The sequence below is a fragment of the Crassostrea angulata genome, chromosome 9 (genome assembly GCF_025612915.1).
Source record: "Crassostrea angulata isolate pt1a10 chromosome 9, ASM2561291v2, whole genome shotgun sequence".
In the NCBI taxonomy this organism is placed as follows: Eukaryota; Metazoa; Mollusca; class Bivalvia; order Ostreida; family Ostreidae; genus Magallana; species Magallana angulata.
In genome coordinates, this window is record NC_069119.1 from 4,868,300 (window position 1) to 4,886,351 (window position 18,052).

The following is an 18,052-nucleotide window of genomic DNA, read 5'->3' on the forward strand; positions in this document are numbered from 1 at the left end:
CAATATTTTGCGACAACTTTAATTCATGATGTTCTGGAGATAAACTGGCTAATATCCGCAGTCAAGATGTAGATTATCTAGAAAAGGATATACCAGAGTCATTTGAAAGCTGTGATAAACATTCACGACATTGAGGCACTTCTGAACCTCATGAAAGGTTCTTGCAGCAATTAAAAGTTTGTTGACATTTTGATAGTGAAAATTGAAGAAATTAGGGCAGGAATCTAGTAAGTTGTAACACGTTTAGTTGTGTATCACAAGGCTTTGCATACCATCTACACACCTTGTTCTGTTTAGAAGTAAAAAATAAAACCTGTAGGTCAACTTTATTTATTATGCAAAGCTAGATGAATTATCTAGAAACATTATAAATATAACAGACATTTAACAGTATTTGATATATATATATGTAACAATTTGTAATTATCAACCCATAACCAACACTTGGTCACGTGATCACTTGAGCGCCATTGATTGGTTCTCTGTCATGTATTTGAATTTGATCCAGTCTTCCTCGTTATAAAACATCAGGGATTCCCTAGGAATGGCGGGGGAGTCCTGATCGTGGAACCATTTGTTTCCCGAGGGCAGGAAGTAGCCCGACCCTGACCAGTTCTTAGTCCAGGCATTTTCCCGCCAAGGAAGTAGTGTTGGAACAGGAACTCCTGTGTAAGCCTCTGGTTTACCAGACATCGTTATTCCTATAAATCGAAATAAACTTTATAAATTTTTATTAAGCAATATGTTATTGGATATTAATTATTTTAAGTAAAATTTCTAGTACCCCCCCCCCCCCCAACAGAAGTTTTGTTGTAGTGTCTTAACCCTGGGTCAAATGTTTGTGGCAGCACCTTACTCCGACTAAATCCTTTTGTAATGGCTTATCCCAGGGCTTTGTGTTTAATTCCTTCGTTGTAGTGTTTTGCTATTGCGTTGATCCACACCATTTCCCAAATAAACTTAAAATTGAATGTTGATTTGCCCCCCCCCCCCCAACTGATGGACTGCGTTTGAGGTGATCCCTTGCTCCTTTTGCTGAGTATTTTTGTGGTATTTTGTCATGTAAATAACGTTTTTGATGTGTGTTATAAATCCCACGGTGCGGTTTATTGGTCGTGCCTTACCCCCGGGCTGAGTTGCCTTGTCCCTCTTTCTCTGGTAGGCCACCCACTGCTCTTCAGACTCCATCAGTATGGCGTCTCGCCTTGTTTCCCGGGGAAGGGAGCGATACTCGTGGAACTTGATCCATCTGTTTTCTGAGGGGACGTAGTAGGCGGGGCCCATGTACACGTGAGATTTCCCGTCCCCCGCGAGATAGTTGTTGACAGGCGTGGAATTGTATGGTCCCCTCAGACGGACATTGGTTCCAGCGCTCGTCCCATACTCTGGCCGGTACATGGTGACAGATCTATAAACATGATAAAAAAAAGTTTAGTTTTACTAGTCAATGAAAATAGAAGTTAATAATAGGCTTCGTCGTCACTAACTTTCAAGTCAACATTCAGCTTCAAGTGTGCAAGTGTGAATATTGACCTTAAGTTTGAGCATTTTTCTCTAAAGGAGTTGCGCTCAGGAATGAGTTGAATGATATGAAACTTTTAATAACGTGGGGTCAGGTCAAAGACTGAAGTAAGTAGTATCTGTCCCCAAAACATAAACCGAGAACAGAAAGTTGAAAAATACAGGGTATGTTGTAGTGTACATGGATGGTTCATTAATTTTAAAAGGAAACAAGGCTATTTGATAATTTGGCATACTATTTTCCACTCTATCACTTTGAATCAATTTTAAACATTTAATAATTTATTTCAATAGTGGTTTTTCAATATATAGGTGTTGCAATAAATCTAGTCTATTCTCCGTTTATGCGCTTGTCAGGCCTGATCAGGCATGTGTATGGATATAGTTACAGCTAGGAACACGAAGCATATATATAGATCTGTAATTGATAAGTTTGTGGTTTGACTTTTTCTACAGCATGGGGAACAACAGTGGAAGTACCAATCTATATGAACCTTTCACTCTTGTCGATATGAAGGTCCACATTCTCGTAATAATCACGAATATTTACTACGTACGCCTGTACAACTATTACATGTAAATACATGACCATTTGAAACACAGAAAAAATTCTGAAAGAATTGTCAAAACTTTTCATATGGGTCAGAAAAGAAAGCACGATAAACGTTAAAAAGAGTATAAATGTCGGGCCTGTAGTAAATGGGAGGGGTGGCTGACGGGCAGAGATGCTCCGTTTTTTCTTGTCAAAAATTATTGTTGTAATATTCCCCCCACTTTCAACGTGTGTAGTAGATTATACATGTATATTATTTAAATATATACACAACATAGTATAATGTCCCACAAAATTAATGGCAGGTTGAAATATGAGACGAAGGAGAAGGTGTGTCTCTTTAACAGACCCTCTCAACATGACTCTGCTTTAATTAGTAGACCCTACATGACCTCAATTGCTACTGCTACTCGAAGACCCCACCCCCATTCACATCGTCAACGTTCATTCTAAATGTTATATATTTCTGCGGTCTGCAGCAAAGAGTTTATTCTTTAACGTATTTAAGAAAAGTAACAAAAAAGGACTTGAAAATCGTCGCATTGTTAGCTGTGACGGGTGTAAGGAAGGACCCCCGTCTACGTACCTGCTCTGGGACCGGATGTTTACATCGCAATACACACTTGGTTACCGGATCGATATTTAGCTGTGTTTATATCACCTGTCACAGGTTAAGGAGTTTTAAACGGACAGTTTGACTCTCCTGTTAACATACCTACTCTATCTGTGGTCCAGTAAGTTTGCCTTTTGTTGCATTTGTTCTTGATTTTTATTTTGAAATGGGGGACATCCCCTCCCCATTGATGTGAAAGCAATCAAGGCCAATAACTCCCCCAAACAGAAAAAATAGCCTACGGGATCATATCAATGGCTTGTGTGTAAATCATGGTTTTGAGATGATTTCGGTATAGGAAAATTTCACATGCAAATGAGTTAATGGATCATGATTCTCGGGTGATCTGTTAAACTAAACAAATTGCAAGAAAACCATGGTCCTGGTATGATCTGTTGTAACTAACAACTCGTATCAAAACCATGGTCCTGGTATGATCTGTTGTAACTAACAACTCATATCAAAACCATGATCCTTATATGACCTGTTAAAGGACAATTATACAATAATTTCTTAAAGAAAAAAATGACCACTTAATTAATATTTTGCAACAGACAATTATATACTTTTAATTTTTGAAATACATTGACAATTACCAAATATGAAAAATAGTATACATAAATGTCACATGTACTATATCGTTAAGCCAATATAATCTGAAATAGAATGCAGGATCAAAGTCTTCGATAATTTAGATGATAATTATACTGTTATTTCAAACTCTTCTAGCAATTATTACATGAATTGTTCAAATTAAAATATCATGTATGCATTTCAAAACCTAGCTGCAGGTCTGTAGCTCCCGGTCTGAACTAACGATACATGTACATCCATGCATTAGTTGCTTGCTTCACTTAATAAATCACTTGATAGTGTATTGTAAATTAGTCTTTATAAAATATTATTTACCTCAAGTGAATAAGAATATATCCCCCCAAAATACTTCCATAAATTCACTTTATAAATATGCCAAGATAGAGCAAGATGCCCAACAATAACAAATTTTCCTGACATGTACATCACATTTAGGCTCCAAGATGAACATTCAAAATTTGCAACTCAACTTCCTGTTATGCAGAAATCTTAATTCTTAGTGGTCAGTTTATCTGGCAATTAACGAATCATTTCAAACGCATGCTCTGTTGCCTTCTAAGATAATAGCACATACCAGAATCACAAGAAAATCATAGCAGACTCAAAACCAAGAAACAAACCACATCAGGATCATACTTCCTTATTTGTCACCTATGATTTGGGTATGATTCATTTAATGGATCATGTCTAAATCATAGAACAAAATCATGAATTTGTGAGTTGGATATGATTTTTAAGTGATTTTGATATGATTTCTTAAGAAAAATTTTTGTTTGGGTCCGGTTTCTTTTTCGAGGAGTTGTGTATAAAGATGTATGTGTTTAGGGAATAAATATTTAAACTTTAAATCATATGTATTCTGACTTTTTTAGTAAATACTACTTCACAGCAATAACTCATACCTAAAATTTCAAGTATGGTGGAAAAGTTGACCACCCATGCAGCCTCCTTAAAAATATACAATAATAATCATTATATACAGTAGATACATGTATATTACAACACTGTGAATACTTCTGTCATTGTTTAGATTCCTACGCCATGCATCGCCCCGAGTACGGAACAAGCGCCGGGACCAGGCTGTTTGACCGGGGCCCCTATAACTCCACCCCCGTGGACAACTACCCGAGCGGGGACGGGAAATCCATGATTTGGCGGGGCCCCTCCCACTACGTGCCGTCAGAGAGGCGGTGGACGGACTACCACCAGTACCGGTCACTGCCCCGTGACACAAGGAGGGACGCCAAGGAGATGCAGAGTGAGGACCAGTGGGTGGACTTCATGAGACAGAGGGACACGCCCTCAGGTAAGGGACATTCCCCCAGGTAACTGTCCTATATATGTAGAGCTGACCCAGGGGCAATAACCTTTAGAAAGACTCTGGCTATTGTCTACATTAATAAGAGCTGTCCCCAGGGTAATAACTTAAAGCAAGACTCGGCAACTGTCTAAATCAGTAAAAGCTGACCCCTGGGCAATAACTTTTATACAGACTCAGCAATTGTCTAAATCAATAAAGGCTGACCAATGGGCGATAACTGTGGGAAGGACTCCGGTATCTGTCTAAGTCAATAAAAACTTACCCCTGGGCAATAATATTTCTAATGAAAGACTCCGAATAAGTAGAGCTTGTTTGATATGTCTGTGAAATGGTTTAATACATCCTCTCCTTTATTTCATGCATGCAAAACAATCAGTAATTTAACGAAGACTTTGAGAATTTAAACTGACTAGGATTTTTTTCTTTGCTTTCCATACAATGTCATGTTTTCAATGAACAAAGCTAGGTCCATATTTTTCGAACAACAAGCTATTTATAACAACATATCGTTATATATTTAATTTTCTTTGTTGTTCATTTAGGCTACTATCACAAAGACATAGGGTTGCTACAGACAGGTGTACCGGAGTGCCGATTGTTCGGATACACACGTGACCTCCCGAGCATGCCCCCTAGGGCCTTACAGGACCTATCCTGGCCGAAATCCGACGCCTTCGTCCCATTAGAGCGATCAGACCGCGGGAAATACTACGGCTATTATCATGAGGCCATTGCGCGAGAGAGACAGCAGAGGAAGAAAGAGCTTCCCGAAAGTATGAGGGTAGAAGCCCGAGACATTCCGATGTTATGAAGGACTTAAAATGGATGCAAGGATAGAGCGCCCCGTGCCTCGAATACATGGAGCAATTAAATACCCATAAATATATTTGAAAGCATAATTAAACAGGACCTAGAATGTTGGAAAGGGACAAATGTTATCATAAAATATCTATGTTTGTTGTGTTTGTTGAATTTTTCTATATTATTATTATGTACATCTGTTGAATATTATCAATGTGTGATTTATTGTGCACTATTATAATAAATAAACTTAAATGACTACATATTTACTGGTCAGTATTAAGGCTTGAATGCCTGAACACTGCTAAGTATAAAGGCTGAAACGCCCAGTGAGAACATTGGCAAGGAAAAAGGTAGTACCCCTAAACACTGGTATGGATTGAGGATGGAACACCTTAACACTGAAAGAATTAAGGATGGAATGCATGAACACTTGAAAGGATTAAGGATAAAATGTCTGAACACTTGAAAGGATTAAGGATAAAATGTCTGAACATTTGAGAGGATTAAGGATAAAATGTCTGAACATTTGAAAGGATTAAAAAGGAAAAAACGCCTGAACACTTGAAAGAACTCACCAGGATGAAATGCCTGAAACCTTGAAAGGTTTAAGGATGGAATGACTGAACACTGAAAAGGATTAAGGATAAAATGTCTGAACACTGGAAGAAAGGATAAAGGATAGACTGCCTACACACTGGTAAGGATAAAGGATAGACTGCCTAAACACTGGTAAAGATAAAGGATGGACTGCCTACACACTGGTAAGGATAAAGGATTAACTGCCTTCACAATGGTAAGGATAAAGGATGGACTGCCATCACACTGGTAAGGATAAAGGATAGACCGCCTACACACTGTAAAGGATTAAGGATGGAACACCTACACACCGGTAAGGATAAAAGATTGACTGCCTACTCACTGGCAAGGATGAAGGATTGAAATCCTCATACTGGTCAGTAAATTAAGGATTAAGGATGGAAACACAAAACACTAGTAAGGATTTAGGATGGTGCATCTTAGCACTAAGTCTGGTAAATAGGATAAAACCCTTAGACACTGAAAAGAATTAAGGATTAATGATGTAACCTCTAAACATTGATAAGGATTGAGGATGGTAACGACTGAACACTAGTAAGGATTAAGGATGGTGTGTCTTTGCACAAAGTCTGGTAAAATTTTAGGATAGAACCCTTAACCCCTGGTAAGAATTAAGGACGGAACGCCTAAACACTGGTTAGGATTAAGGATAGAACGACTGAACACTAGTAAAGATTAAGATTAAGGATGAACCTCCTACAACAGGTAGGAATTAAAAATGATTTTTTTCACACCGGTTAGGACTAAGGATGAAACGCTTGAACACTGACAAAAAGAGAAAGAAAGACAACACAGTTCTTCACCCGATACTGCTAAAGACAAACCAATTAAATTGCGACAGAAACCCTTTAATTGATAAAGAGAGGCAAACGAAACACCAAATAAATTTTAAAAAAACAAGATTGACGACCTAAACATGGATAAAAAGACAATTAAGAATGGAAGACATAAAACACAGTTAATCTACTTGGAAAAATATGAGTTATACACATGCATGTATTAGGTGCTTGTTGTTTTTTATAGTACTTGAATAATGATATATGTCTTTGCAATTTGTATATGATATACTTTATTCCAATCAATCGAATCCATTTTAATTTTCATGTTGCTAGAGAAACTTTGCTCTTAATATGATAACTTTAGTATACTTAACCAGGGAGGTGTCTTTTCAGCGTGTACTTTGTTCAAAGAGCAAGTGGTCGCCTTTTTTGTCCCTTGTTCTGATATTATAAAGTAATTGCTGGTTTTGGACGATTTAGCTGTAATCGACAACTTATATTGATCACCGAGTCCGAAGTACGAGGTGATTTTTCTGATTCGTGATCAATAGATTGAAAAACGCACTGGAACATGCAGTAGGTTTATTACCGAGGTATGTTAGCTTGGTGTATCTTGAATCTCTATTAAGTTGGTTGACGTCTGCTTTAAATCGATACAAAGGACATGATACGTAAGGGCCCATAAAATGAATTTTTTGATTCTCCTCCCTGGCCATCTTCGCTAGCCAAGTGTTTTTCGGTCCACTCCGCTCCCCACGGATCAGAAACCTTTGACTTGAGAAGATGCATCCCCGCCCGCCACTCTTTTATGTGGCAGGCTCCGATGTGATAAATATTATTTTGAAAAAATAAATCGAGTGGAAATTTTCGGGGGAAAAATTGGACTCGATATACAAAAAATTCAAAAAAATTTTAATGGCTGCTTGACATGTGGAATATCGTTTTATTCCAGCCGTGTTTGTTATCATAAAGATACTATTGTCTTTATGCATTAACTGGTAAGTTAAAATAAAATGGCATGAAAATTAAAATATAGAGCAGTTGTTCTTCTCAGAACATGACCCGTTCGGTAAAATCAATATCTTTTTTTTTATGAAAAAATAATATCCACCCACCTATCCGCCCTGCAAATCAGGACGAGAATCTCGGTATTAATTTTATGTGTCCTAATCCGGCACAATTGATTACATTTTTTCGTGTTATTAACGTTCCTGGTTTATATATACAGGGATCCAGGGTGAGCAAAGTACAAAGTGAAGCACTATTAATGTGCAAATTTCCTGGCTGTTTGTCGCAGAAAGCTCAGATATAACCTTAAATAACTTGTAATAAGCATCGCCCGTTAATGATCAAAAGAATTATACGACCCGATTAAACGATCGATGCTTAATCATAATTTAGATGATAATATTAAACGATTCAATAATGTCTCTATGTATATATTCGGAAATCGTTCAGTTATGTAATAACTCTTTTATAGATGAAGTAGCAGTAGTTCCACAATGTTCTATTGTAACTTGAATGTGTCAAAATGAAGAACATCGCAAAACACTCATAAAACAAAAAGGAAGGAAAAATCCAAAGCGTTTCTAGCAAAATTCTGTTGGTCAACTTTTATAATATACAATCGTGATTAAGAACACGTAGTCAGACAAAGGGAACATACTCTTCTGTTAGCTCCCCTCGAGACAAAAACATTTGACAGTGTACATTATAATAACTTAACTAGTTAAATCCCTGAACATATTTTGTAATCAAAGTAGAACAACTAACCATGCACACATATTCTCTTATGAGAAGTGGACAGGCATAGATGAAGGCTATGCCTGTCCACTTCTCAAAAGAAAATACACTGCACACACAGAAAGTAATACTATGGTAATGTCTCACCGACCCATTGCACTCAACACAACACACCTAAATAAAAAACCGTCTAAAACCTTGTGCAACTAATTAACTTGTATAGTACATTACTCTGTCGGTTGTTCTACACACTGCTCTAGAAACACAATATCTATATGGGTTATTAGATATAACGAATCGTGAGTATATTATAATCTATATGCAAGTACAACATACTCAGCATTGCAGGTGCTTTAGGACAGGATATACCAAATGAAAATTATGATAAGGAGGGAATCAGCTCTCTCGGTGGTGAAAATTCGGGGGTGGGGGGATGGAGGTGAACAGTTTCTGTCCTCAAGTGCATGTGGCTTACATTATGCACGACTAATACGTCGATTGTAAACTCTCTCTAGATATCTATTATCTATTATACACGAGTATTATTGAATGGAGAGAGAGAGAGAGAGAGAGAGAGAGAGAGAGAGAGAGAGAGATGAGAGAGAGAGAGAGAGAGAGAGAGAGAGAGAGAGAGACAGAGACAGAGAGAGAGAGAGAGAGAGAGAGAGAGAGAGAGAGAGAGAGAGAGAGAGAGAGAGACAGAGAGAGAGAGAGAGACAGAGAGAGAGAGAGAGAGAGAGAGAGAGAGAGAGAGAGAGAGGGGGAGAGAGATATTACGATCAGTGGTGATTTATTATATCAGTTGGATGTTACTTTTTTTCTGCAATGATCGCAACTGTTATAAATCGTATGAAACAACCACCACGAAAGTTTACATGTGGCTTATTGTCTAAAGTAACATTTTAAAAAAAAATTACAACTGATCGGTATGTTAAATGAATGTGAATGACAGCATGTAATTATGTGTATATTTATTTTTCAACATTTAAGGCCATGTTATGCACTTTGCTTAGTTATATTAACATTTTCTATTCAATTTTAAACATATTTCCGATCAAAAAAGCAGAAATTTGTTGAATGTGCAGATTTACACCACATGATCCTTCCAGAATTGTAAGAGAAACTACGAGGCGTTTATTAATAGGCATCTAAGACTCAATTACCTGCCCTTGTTTCAAAGCGCAGCCAATAGGGAATTCAATATTATCAGTCGGACATCTGGGGTCCGTTCAAGATCGTAGCTGCTACTTAAGCTAAATGCTCTCAAATGTCTTTTTTAAAATCGGATATCAGTGCAGGAGACAGGGTCACTTTTACTGGAATCTACCACAAAGATGAAACCCTGGAGCTGTCGAACGTAGCCAGGATGTGGCCATCGTTAAAGTATATTCCGGGGAATTTCCAGTCAATACATATTATTAAGCTATTAGATATAGACTTCGAACGGACCTCCCTGGTAAACAATTACTTAATTTACTCAGTTTGTAAAAATAAAGTACGTATTCGTCATCGATCCAAAGCTTTTAATCGGGAAAAAACCCTCCTTCCGACCCAAATTACGATTTTCAGTTTTAAGATTCCTGTCCCTATAGATCACTCATTATGAAGGAATTGTGTATCTAAATAGGACAATAAAAAACAACAAACAATCGAATCTGTCAAAAATAGTATATTAGTCAACGCAATTATTAGGAATTACGCAACATGTACATATATGGTATAACACAGTTAAATAAATAGTGATTGATGAACGACATAAACACAAAATTATTGTTAATGACAAACATATTTCAAGTGAATATCTAAGTGTGAATGTACATGGAACAAGTCTATGAACCTTTTAGATAATATTGAAGATAATCTATTCGTACGTAATATTTGTCATCATTTGAAAATTAGCAGTTAATAGAAATTTAAACAAAATAAAAAACATTCATTTGGATAATTCTACTCGAAAGGTTCCTGTTATGCGAGTAGTCAAAACGAATCGGTCCACATTCGATTTAATGATGGGTGTACATGCGACAAAACACACTGCCATTTTAAGTTTTATCTGTATATACCACTAAAGTTTCTCATTGAGTATGTGATCTTGTGCTGAAAACGAGTTAAGGTAGGCTTCACCATCTCCAGTAAGTGATACGCCATAATCCTCAAACAGTGATAGAGCGGAAATAAGGCATTTGTCCCAGAGTTCCTCATCATTCTCCGTATCACCGGAAGTGGGCGTTAACACGATTTTGTTTGTTAGTTCTTCATAACCGGATTCCATACTCGTGCTTGAAAGGTTGCTTAAGTTTGATTGGTTTTCACCGTTTAGTTCGGCTTGGTTCTTTTCTACAGTGAATCCCGACTCAGACCCGTTTTGAAAATTGTCACAAGAACGTGTTGGTGACTTGATTGTTAATTCTGTTGCAAACAGTTTTGAAAGGGAACTGTTTGGCAACTTGAAGCCATCTTCTGTCGTCATCCTTTGATCCTCCTCCATCTTCTCATTGCTCTCCTCTTCAAGAATTTCGTCCTCAAAACTCAGTAATTTCGCCAGTATTGATCTATTTTTCGCGCATGCTCTTTTCGGGCGACGTTCCGGATTTCCTGTAGACAAAGTCTTTGATCCAAGTTTGACTTCTAAATTTTCAGGACCTAGTGTGTCTTTGGCCTGGTTTTGGTTTTTCTTTTATGGGAAGGACTCCTTTGGACTTTGGGGCCCACTCCCTTTCGCCTTCTGTCAAACTTTTACCGTTTGAATCATTTTGAGTTGCTGAAGTGCCAGATGTTTCGTTTTTACCGATCGCTGGTTTGAAAACTGAATGTGCAACAGGAATTATTGTATTAGTGGGCCCATTAGGAGATTGAGGAAATTGTAATTCCTTGAGTAATTTGTCAGAGATACTCCCTTGGTCAATTTCATTGCAGTAATCTTTATACTAAATATAAGATATAAAGAATCCAGATTACTATTGAAATATGAAAGGACTTATATAGTCTAACATAACTACTGCTATATATATATAGAGTCGTGCACCGCCATACAGATAAACACTTGTAACAACCATTATTCACAGACCAGAGCTTCATATGAATATTAATGAAAAAGATCCCCAAATTTATAAATGCATTACTAGTATTATAATTCATACTGATATTACAATGTATTTACATTTAATTTGTTCTTCTCTTAACAACCAACCTTTTAACCATGGAATTTTAAGGAAGGGTTACAAAACCGGAATTTCTCAATCCCACAATTCCCGTTTCTAATTTCCTGTGTTAGGGTCTGCAGCGCCGAAAGCCCTGAATCTCAGTGCATTGGTCTCAGCCATGTGCTCTAAATTGCTTTTACATCCCCTAAGCAAATGATTGCCCCCCTTAACAACAGCCTGACAAAGAGGGACGTGAAAAGTGGCGTCGAGCAATTTATACCCTGCAATACGAACAAAATTTGATCTATTCTATGTATGGCTATAAATCTGATCAGCTGATCAGCATATGACACGAATACAAAACTAGATTTGATATTTTCTATTTACGAGACAAAAATAAAACTAGATTTATAATACATTATGTCTTCGAGACAAATACACTCACTAGATTTGATATATTCTGTCTACGTCACAAATATAAAAATTTTGTCTATGACACGAACAGGTAAAAAAAAAAAATTCGATTTAATATACTGTCTGTATAATTGATCTTTCTTGATTCTTTGAATATACAGTGTCACAATGAACAACCAATCTATTGATGATGTTCGTTACAAGAATTTCAGGTTGTCGATGCACCACTCACACACGCCCGCACAAACACAGACAATAGTGACCTTACCTCGCCGGCACCTGATGCTACTTCCTTGGTCCTTTAGACAACGACAACCAAGGGAAACTCGGGATTCTAGTGTTTCCAGCTTATCTTAACTATATGGTCACCTCCCAACACAACAAGTGATGGCGTATCATATAAACCCAATCTACCTTAGTTAAATCGGAACCTCCTGTAAGCTAAAGACAATAATACATATGTTTTTCAACAAAGTAAATGTACGTTAACCATACATACGTGTATATAAAAAAAATACTTATAGGCAGATTCGTGTGAATGTTACATCACGATTTCATAGTATCTGATTTAAGAACTGAAGACAACAATCGCTCCTTCTTGGGCCTTTCCGGCTGGGCTCGGAAAAAAACCAGCACTGGAAGTAATAGTTTTTATAAAAAATGAAGTTGCATTTCATTGATATAAGTATTGGCTAGATAGCCTTGTGATTCTCGTCTGGGGTATTTTTAAGGTATATGACGCTAAATAAAATGATTTCACAGCTTTAAACATAGCTCGACGCACCGCTATGTATATAAGATTTTTTTTTTGAGAAAGACGATTTCTTTATACATTCGTTTATATACTAGTAACGCTTGTCGGAAAGACCCGAGAAGTTGCGATATAGAGGCTGTAAGGGTCATATTGTCATTGCATGATTTCTTTTAAAGAAAACTTAATTTAAAAGCACTGCGAAACAGATATAATTTCTTTTGAAGAAAAATAGCTTTGAAAGCATTGCGGAACAGAGATAATTTTGTGTAATTCTGTGTATAAAGGTGAGGGGTTCCGAGCTCAGTGACTGTATGTGGACGTATCATAGAGAAACCTACCATCTCCAACTCCTGCCGGAGCTTCAGTATGGCTCTCTCTTTCGCCATAGTTAGGTCCTCCAGAAACTGGTACCGGAGTTTACGTCGCAGACGACAGTCCCTGGCGCTCTCGCGGGTCCTCTGCACACGTGACCCCACATCTCCATTGACCTTTCCTTGACCTTTTCCTTTCCCGCCTTTCTTTTCTGTTTTAACTGTAGCTGTTTTTCTCATCGTGTAGTGGGAGAAAGTCTGAAAAATGTTAAAACATAGATAAAATATGATTAATCTCCAATCCGATCTATCAAACGTGTGAGCAAAAGCGTTCGTTCTCTTCATTTAAAGTACTATGAATAATATAATATCTATATTGAAACTTGAAGAGATTGGTCACGCTTTAGGTCAGCATAGATCTATTTTACCTTTTCTAACGTTTACAATGAATCAGCATGCGCGAATCTACAGGGCATGGGGGTCCCCCACCCCTGCAAAATCAAATCTCTTTAAATTAAGGTAAAATTACCACAAATATGCATCGAACCCCCTGGCAAACTCAAATAACCGCCAGATAGTAAAATCAGCTTGAAAAAGAACTTTTATTGTGTAAACAAAACATGGCACGAGCCTTGCAAGCTCTACATGTATCTTGCTTCTAAGTCTATGACTGACACCAAAATTTCGGTTAGTCATGAGAAAATACATTACCATTTATTAAAGCATTACAAACTATCAACATAGAAAAATATCGTGACAATTAATGCCCATTAAGTTTGTCTAAAAACCATCCTTAGGCATCCTACTCCTATTTAGGACATGAAGTCTATACAGTTACAGCGAATTACAGAATACCGGTAGAATTTTCAATAGCTTGTTGGGTTGCTCAATAGGGTATTCAATTTGGTCAGCAAGGTATCACATTAGGTTTAAATCTTGGTCATGTGATTACTCAGGTGTGACAGCGATAAAGTGAGTTAATCTAGTAAACATTTGCACATTTTGGCCTTTTGTTTCTCCCTGTTATCCTAAATTACTGCTATAAAAGTCTGAACTAATTAAGCAGTCACAGCACAAAAATACTCTTAGTGCTATATGTTGCACCAGGAAAAGGGGAACCAAAATGTCTAATGATTTTTTGCAGGAAAAAAATATCTCTGTAATTCTTAAAGTTATGCTTTTCTCTTTTGTTTGTTTCTTCAGAAATTAATGTCTTTTGAATTACATTGTTTGAAAAACAAAATTCAAATTACTCCAAGCAGAATTGATGCTCTATAGAATCCAGTGCTGTCCAGGTGAACATTCTTTTTAAAGATCTATTAATAAAATAGCTAACAATAGGAGAGAGTGTTCTACAGGTTTTCTTTGTGCCAAATGAATTGGTTGGGTGCAAAATAACAATCTACACTTTGGTAACCACAGGACCTAGATTTAAACCTAATGTGATACCTTGCTGACCAAATTGAATACCCTATTGAGCAATCCAACAAGCTATTGAAAACTCTACCGGTATTGTGTAATTCGCTGTAATACCTTAAACTTTCTCGGAATATAACCGTTATAAAAAGATCTATCGAAAAGGCTTAAAATAACCGTAGCTGAAGAGAAGGACATGGAAGCTGCATATTTCTGACGAATTAGCTAAACGCCAATCGTAATCCCAATAAGGAATTGGAAAAGAAAAAGGTGCCATCTTTTTCTGCACAAAAGTCTTGTAAGTTTACATATAACTATTGCAGGGGGAGAGGGTTAATTTTTTTTCGTTATTATTATCTATTTTCAATGTTCAAAGTCTACGCGTGTGCCAATGCTTTAGTTGAGATACATATTCAAAACCCAAGAGCAATGTGCAAACAAGTTATGTTGCACGCTCGATCAACACAGAAATATGGCTAAATATAAAAATAAGAAAAAACCCACGTCAGTAAAAATATGCAAGTGACACTGTAGAAAATAGAAATAAAAAACTGATAAACTTACGGAATGAATATCCTTCGTAGTCGAACGTTTTCCTAAAAATGAAAAATGTTTTGCTAGACTTGCACATTGTAAACACGGGTTCGTCCTTGAGGGCCAGATCCAGCTAGATGAATAAGGGGATTTCCCCAGACCTATTTATCTAGATTGTTCCAGGTGTAAGAGTTGTCGATCTTCGTAAACATTCGGTTTACCGCCGTACAGGGTCGGTCGGACTCTTCCAGGACATTCCGTGAATTGTATGGCACAGGACTTTCCGCCATTTGTAGGATAGAGAAAACTGCTATTGTTCTTCAATATTTTGCCAAAAATTGAAATTATCAACCACTGCATGTTTTGAATTATTGTACCTACAAAAGCGCATTGACATGTGTGAACGTTTCGCAGATCGTAATACTTTCAGATATATAATAAAACAAACAGTGCAACTTCAGCTACATAAACAGGTGGAAACTTCAAAGTCCATAGGATCAAGTCCAACAGAAACACAGAGTGTAGCTTTGAAATTAACTCTCAAATTGAGTTATGTAGAGAACAACCAAGAAAACTTCCTATTCTTTGCGACTAGTTCTCAATCACCAGGTACTATCAATGCATTGTTACGTCATTTTTCGTATTGGCCTATATGTGTCAACAATATGACGTAACAATGCACTTGCGAGGATTAAATACATTAATACGTCATTTTTCGTAATATAGGTGTGTCAATAAAATGACGTAACAATGCACTAGCGAGAAATGATCCTTAGCGAGAAATGGTCGTATTCAGCACACAACGAAGATAAAAAAAAATCGTCCAATTTAGTCCCTTAATTGGCACGCTAATTAGTTCATTATCTTGAGATACCTTATAAATGTTTATGTTTGATTAGCCGAGGTAAGACATTCCGATGAGTCTATGTTGTCCTTGCTCTTACTGTTGATGAAGTTTCGATTGGTCTTGTTATAATAAAAAATATATGTCCAATTATACTCTTTCCCGAGTTTTTGCTTCCACCACTTTTTGCTTGATATTTCAATAATAGTAAATACCTTTGTGCTCAAACTACGTTCATCCACTAATATGAAAAATGTCCAGATTATCTGTTTTGAAACGCCCCCTCTACCGCTTCAGGTTTCAATACACATCCCAAAATTGAAAGTCTACGGAGATTTTGCATTGCATCAGCCATTAATAAGCCCGGATGATAACCTTAAAAAATTGCGCGATGTATTCCGAGTGTATTTCGAATGGAGAAAAGATGTAAACATTTCCCATTATAAATCTCCGTAAGAAATTTGATTTCGTTCCTGTGAAATTTTATGAGTGAAAAGGGATAATTGTTCAATGAAGATATCTTGGATATATTCTCTTTCATCGATTTCAGTTGTATTTCATTCACAGGTATGTGTATTTTTATTAAAAATCATCAAAAAGTGATGGAAGCAATAACTTGGGACAGACTATAGTCGAGTAATTAAACTGTCTACCTTTACATAATCTATATATCATTTGCTTCATTCTTTAAAAGTGAACTAGACGCAAGGCTTTACAAACGGACATGGACCACCACCATAGACCACGGAAGGAGTCACTTTAAATATAATGTTACCTTAAATTTGTGGCGACTGTTTTGCTTTACGTGATAGCTATTTGTTGAACAGTATATAAATGGTGTCCTGAGATAGTGAGAATGAATAAGGAAACTGTTGCCAAAAGTTCCTCCGCTCAACACTTGGATGCTATTTTGACAGTTCAATGAGGAACAGTTGTTATCCATTTTGATTTGATTTGCGTTTTTATATTAAATCTAATTTGCATTCTTTCAGGACAAAATTTTAACAACTTACGAGCCCAGGCTCCGGGATCAAGGAACTTTTTAAAATATAAGTTTGATTTTCGACTTAAGATTAAGATATAGACTAAGCTAAAATTGCGAACTTAAGTTGATCATGAAACAGTCTTAACAAAATAAACATAGCTGGGTAAAATTTATCTTAGTTCTAAAGAAGAAGATGAAAATGTGAACTGTTTACACCGCCACAACATTGGCAACGACATCGGCAACGTAGACAATCTATCTAGTTTTAAAAAAAAATATGAATTTTTACAAAGTATCAGAAACTTACTCTAAATGCTGTAAGAGGTTATAATATGTTATATTTACAATTTTTACATTTTTCAGTGTCTTCGCCTATGATAACACTACGTATCGATTTTATACTAAACAGTCCAAAAATTCAAAGGACGTATAGTTGGGGCGCAAGCGGGCTTTGCTTATTTACATTCAAATATTCACTCGAACAATTGCTGAAAATTATAAAAATAAGGAATCATTCTTTGAATATAATGAGATGATAATTTCGGTCGGGGCGTGATCAAATCTACCATAAAGCAATTCAGGCTTTATTGAATTTCATCACGCCCCGACCAAAATTATCACCTCAAAATACTCAGAGAATAATTTCTTATTCCTTTATTACGTACCCTTGTTACATTCAAATAAATCAGTCTAAAAACAAACCTGTAGGTTAAATTAACGTGATTCCATTCCTTTTAATTTGGTTGGTTCTTGAGTTACTCGTAGGTTTCTGTTTCCCTGGGGACGACAGTATGCATACATCCTTCATCTTCTTTCTAAAATCATTTTATTTTGATATGACATATGCCTACTAGAACATAATAAATATGAATTTATCAATTTTTAAAATAAGATTTACTAGAATTAACATATATTTAATATCATCATGTGTATAAAAAGCATGACTGCATCTTTACTTCCATTGATACAATACATACCATACCCTATATATTCATTCCTAAGGCTTGCTTTTCATCTTGTGCTGAACATCAATGTGTCCACTTTTACCATGTGATGCTTCCCAAAAGGTCACTGACCAGGGTATCATATTCAAGCCTGTAGACAAAATGATGATGAGTGCACACAA

General features: G+C 36.6%; 2 protein-coding genes and 1 pseudogene across 3 annotated transcripts; 1 reads left to right on the plus strand and 2 right to left on the minus strand.

The window, feature by feature from the left end:
- Positions 1–314: 314 nt before the first annotated feature.
- Positions 315–2,792, minus strand: LOC128162709 (uncharacterized). The gene is made up of 3 exons (XM_052825990.1): positions 2,661–2,792; positions 1,125–1,408; positions 315–701 (listed from the first exon to the last, which is right to left on the minus strand). Exons 2-3 carry the CDS (start codon positions 1,396–1,398, stop codon positions 457–459), a joined length of 519 nt encoding a protein of 172 aa, XP_052681950.1. The 5' UTR covers positions 1,399–1,408; positions 2,661–2,792; the 3' UTR covers positions 315–456.
- On the plus strand, positions 2,589–5,666 carry LOC128162707 (uncharacterized). 2 transcript variants are annotated; one of them, XM_052825988.1, is made up of 3 exons: positions 2,589–2,744; positions 4,312–4,587; positions 5,145–5,666. In XM_052825988.1, exons 2-3 carry the CDS (start codon positions 4,323–4,325, stop codon positions 5,411–5,413), a joined length of 534 nt encoding a protein of 177 aa, XP_052681948.1. In that variant the 5' UTR covers positions 2,589–2,744; positions 4,312–4,322; the 3' UTR covers positions 5,414–5,666. The 2 variants fall into 2 exon arrangements, with proteins under 2 accessions (XP_052681948.1, XP_052681947.1); XM_052825987.1 differs by having other exon boundaries at positions 2,668–2,808.
- Positions 5,667–10,179: 4,513 nt separating this feature from the next.
- Positions 10,180–17,711, minus strand: LOC128162705 (uncharacterized; annotated as a pseudogene).
- Positions 17,712–18,052: the final 341 nt, after the last annotated feature.

Coding starts and splice junctions, on each gene's coding strand:
- LOC128162709 (XM_052825990.1), bottom strand. CDS start 1,398: ATGTACCGGCCAGAGTATGGGACGAGCGCTGGAACCAATGTCCGTCTG. Junction 702..1,124: donor CAAGGCAACTCAGCCCGGGG/GTAAGGCACGAC, acceptor TTCGATTTATAG/GAATAACGATGTCTGGTAAA.
- LOC128162707 (XM_052825988.1), top strand. CDS start 4,323: ATGCATCGCCCCGAGTACGGAACAAGCGCCGGGACCAGGCTGTTTGAC. Junction 4,588..5,144: donor ACAGAGGGACACGCCCTCAG/GTAAGGGACATT, acceptor TTGTTCATTTAG/GCTACTATCACAAAGACATA.